This window comes from Notothenia coriiceps, unplaced genomic scaffold, assembly GCF_000735185.1.
Source record: "Notothenia coriiceps isolate Sejong01 unplaced genomic scaffold, NC01 NC01_scaffold00008228, whole genome shotgun sequence".
Lineage (NCBI taxonomy): Eukaryota > Metazoa > Chordata > Actinopteri > Perciformes > Nototheniidae > Notothenia > Notothenia coriiceps.
In genome coordinates, this window is record NW_011340929.1 from 1 (window position 1) to 3,397 (window position 3,397).

General features: G+C 37.6%; 1 protein-coding gene across 4 annotated transcripts; it reads right to left on the reverse strand.

The window, feature by feature from the left end:
• Positions 1-158: 158 nt before the first annotated feature.
• On the reverse strand, positions 159-2,842 carry LOC104944493 (chromodomain-helicase-DNA-binding protein 8-like). 4 transcript variants are annotated; one of them, XR_798231.1, is made up of 7 exons: positions 2,745-2,842; positions 1,977-2,051; positions 1,781-1,882; positions 1,505-1,603; positions 886-997; positions 556-723; positions 159-418 (listed from the first exon to the last, which is right to left on the reverse strand). XR_798231.1 is itself a non-coding variant. In XM_010770032.1 (6 exons), the coding sequence occupies exons 3-6, from the start codon at positions 1,840-1,842 to the stop codon at positions 317-319; spliced, it is 444 nt and encodes a 147-aa protein (XP_010768334.1). In that variant the 5' UTR covers positions 1,843-1,882; positions 1,977-2,051; positions 2,745-2,840; the 3' UTR covers positions 164-316. The 4 variants fall into 4 exon arrangements, 3 of the variants coding, with proteins under 3 accessions (XP_010768334.1, XP_010768336.1, XP_010768335.1); XM_010770032.1 differs by lacking the exon at positions 1,505-1,603 and having other exon boundaries at positions 164-418; positions 2,745-2,840; XM_010770034.1 differs by lacking the exon at positions 1,505-1,603 and having other exon boundaries at positions 164-418; positions 1,781-1,895; positions 2,745-2,840.
• Positions 2,843-3,397: the final 555 nt, after the last annotated feature.

A 3,397-nucleotide genomic window follows, 5' to 3' on the forward strand; every position in this document is an offset into this window, starting at 1 on the left:
CAGTAAGACTGCGATATAATGTTTGTGTAGATATAATACATATGACATCTATTGTTTAAATGTCTCCAGTACCGATAAAAAGATCGATAACGTTGGACGTTAACGGTACCACGGTCTTTAATAATTCAGCCCCGGGCCCCGTTAATACTGGGGCTCGGTACCCATCCCTAGTTTTAATTATTACATCATCAATATTACATTTCAAATAACCAAGTACTTGGTATCTCACAAAGAGCAAGTGGCTAGTGCTGCTAAGAACATACCTGGTGATGGTGATGATGGTGGCTCTTCGCTGCAGGATCTGGTCGATGTCCTCCTAGCAGAAGCGATTGCCTTCGTCGTTCTCGTCAATGATGGCGGCGTAGGCTCCTTTCCTCAGCAGGTCCTCGATCTCCTTCTTGGAGAACTGCTGGACCGGCTAAAGGCGATGCAGAGAGACATTTACACAAGTGGATTTAGAAAACTCTTTTCGAAAATAAACTAAGCGTACTGCAACAGCGACTGACCCAAAAATTACTTGGCATCTAGAAATATGACAGATTTTCTTTTTCTCACCCCGTTGTTGTTGCCTTCTTTGTTCCAACTCATGCTCTGCAGGACAGCACGGTCCAGCCCGAGCTTCAGACTAGCTTTATCCAGCTTTTCCCTCTCATAGTTTCTAGTGATCAGACGGTACACCTCCACCGCCTTAGACTGGCCAAAACGATGACACCGAGCTTGAGCCTGAAATAAAAAATTAAAAGAGGGGTCAAAAGAGCAAAGTTTTTAAGCATTAAATGGGAAAATATACACTTAAAGAACCGAGGGAATAAACGGAAAGACTGTTGTTGTTGTAGCCCTGTTGAACTATCTTTAGGACAGACAGAGCAGATATATATATCGTACCTGCAGGTCATTTTGAGGGTTCCAGTCAGAGTCGAATATCACACAGGTGTCCGCAGCAGTGAGGTTCACAAGCTCTTGATCAGGTGTTTGATGTGGGCTGGCATGATCCTTTCTGCAGCGATAAATAAAGAAAACAAAGAAGACATTATTAATAATAGTAATGATGGTAACAACAATAATATTAGTATAACTATTTATATAGCACTTACACAATAATTGCAAAGTGATTCTCACAACAAAAATAAAGAACAAAACAATGTCAACAATAAAAAAAAAAAAAATTATAGGAATGTTAAGAGACAAAGAAATGATAAACATTCTAAGAGGCCGACTACAAAAAGGTAGACTCAATGGCTCTTGATGACATCAATGAGCAGTCCCAAAACATGCTGCTGTATCAAAAGAAATAGGTCCAGATTTCTTCTATTTAGTGTTGGATGATTTGTTGTATTGATTGCTGATGGATGTTAAGATATGTTTTACAATTATAACTTATTGTAATTGGAATCAAAAAGTTTAAAATCGTAGTTTTAATAAAATGACTAGCAATATAGGGTTTATTCAACAGTGGTAAAGCATTAAGTTGCTAAATTAACGTACACTGAACTGTAAAACTTACCACTATTTAGGAAATGACCTGATCAGAAGGATTGACTAGCAAGACAGCAAAGAGGTGGAGGAGGTCTCTGTCATGTACAACCAATGGTAGATGTTACACCTGAAAGAAAGATAAGGAAATAAGACAACACAGGAGGACAAACACCTTCTTAAGTAAAAGACCAAATCATGTCAAGCTTTACATCTTTCAGTCTTTATAATGCACTGTTGGAAATTACATTCCAAATGCTAAATTCAAACTCAATACCATAAATAACTGGGTACCAAAGTGCTTTACCTGATAGAACACGTTCCGCACGGAGCAGTAACCATCCGGCTCAGCCTTTTGCTGCATATCATCTCCTCCCTCTCCACTGTTTCCAGTAGATCTCTACTGCCTCTGTCCAATAAAACAGAAATGCCCCAAAACAATCATATTTAAAAATTTAAAAACAATAACTTGCTTTTGGCATTCAAATGTATTAGAATCTCACCTTTTTCCTGGATGTCAGGAAGGCGTTCCCTTCAAGTCCGCAACCAGTCATAGCATAGGAGTTCAAATGCAAAGCCTGAACGATGACAAGAGCGAGACTTACATTTTACAAGATAAGTAATACCAGAGCAGTGTGTACGACATGCAGAGAGCAGATCAAATCCCCTGACAGACTCACACACTTTGGTGATGTCCTCATCTGATAATGATGTTTCATTTTTAGCAGCAAAGTAACATTACTCAAGGTATATGTTGGACCCAACTCATGTACAGTATGTTTTGCATCTCCTCAACAATGGTCTGTATAGTTGAGTAGAAACAAACTGTCCCTACAGTTTCAGGTAGATTAACAAAGAAAAGTTTGCAATGAAGCACAAAACCCCTCTTTGTATTAAGCTAGCTGCCACAGAAAGTACAGCTTAATATGCTAACCTGGTAGAGTTAGCTAACGTTAGCTAACTTCATGTCCAACTAAAAACCTCTAACGTGCATTACATTGACGATTTTAAACACAACTTAACATTTTCAACTTGTAAAATAACGTTAATTTAACATACCCTTAAATAACTACATCACGTTTTTCAGAACAACACAAACTGCAGAAAACGTTAGCTGTAATTGTTGTTAGCTAAGACAGCTAGCTCGTAACAATAGCCTCCTAGCAAACTTGAGGTTACGTTAACATTAACTTAACGTTGTAAGAAAGCAAAACGAACCTTCGACAAATATTTTACTCTCAGACTGGGTGTAATTGTGTAGCGTTGCTTACCTCCAGAAGGACTTTTAGCTGTTTCCCAGTAGAGACTAGAGAGAGCTGTCAGAGCGATTGCTCTCAGAAGAGCAGCATTGGGCGGACCAGATAAGACCAGAGAAGAACCAGTTAAGCACCAGAAAAGCACAAGAACGGTTCAAGAACCGGTTTGGTTTATTGGCAGTTTGCAAACCACTTAAGAGCACTGGAGTGTGAAACAAAAGCTATTGAGTAAGTGTTGTGGTGCTGTTGCTTTGGTCTGGGTCCCTGGATCTGTGAGCTAACCACGCCCCCTTCATTTGCATATAAGGAATGGAAATGTCTCATCATGAAATGTCTCATCATGAAATACAAGTCACCTGAAATAAATAAATGCGTCATTATGAAATACAAGTCATCTGAAATAAATAAATATGTCATTATGAAATACGATTCTCTTGAAATAAATAAACATGTCATTATGAAATACAAGTCTCTTGAAATAAATAAATGTGTCATTATGAAATAAAAGTCTCTTGAAATAAATAAATAAATGTCTCATTATGAAATAAAAGTCCCATGAAATAAATAAATGTGTATGTGTCCAAATGTACATGTATACATATTTATTGCCTCATTTATTTATTTCAGAATTTATTTCATAGGCATATTTATATATATATATATATATA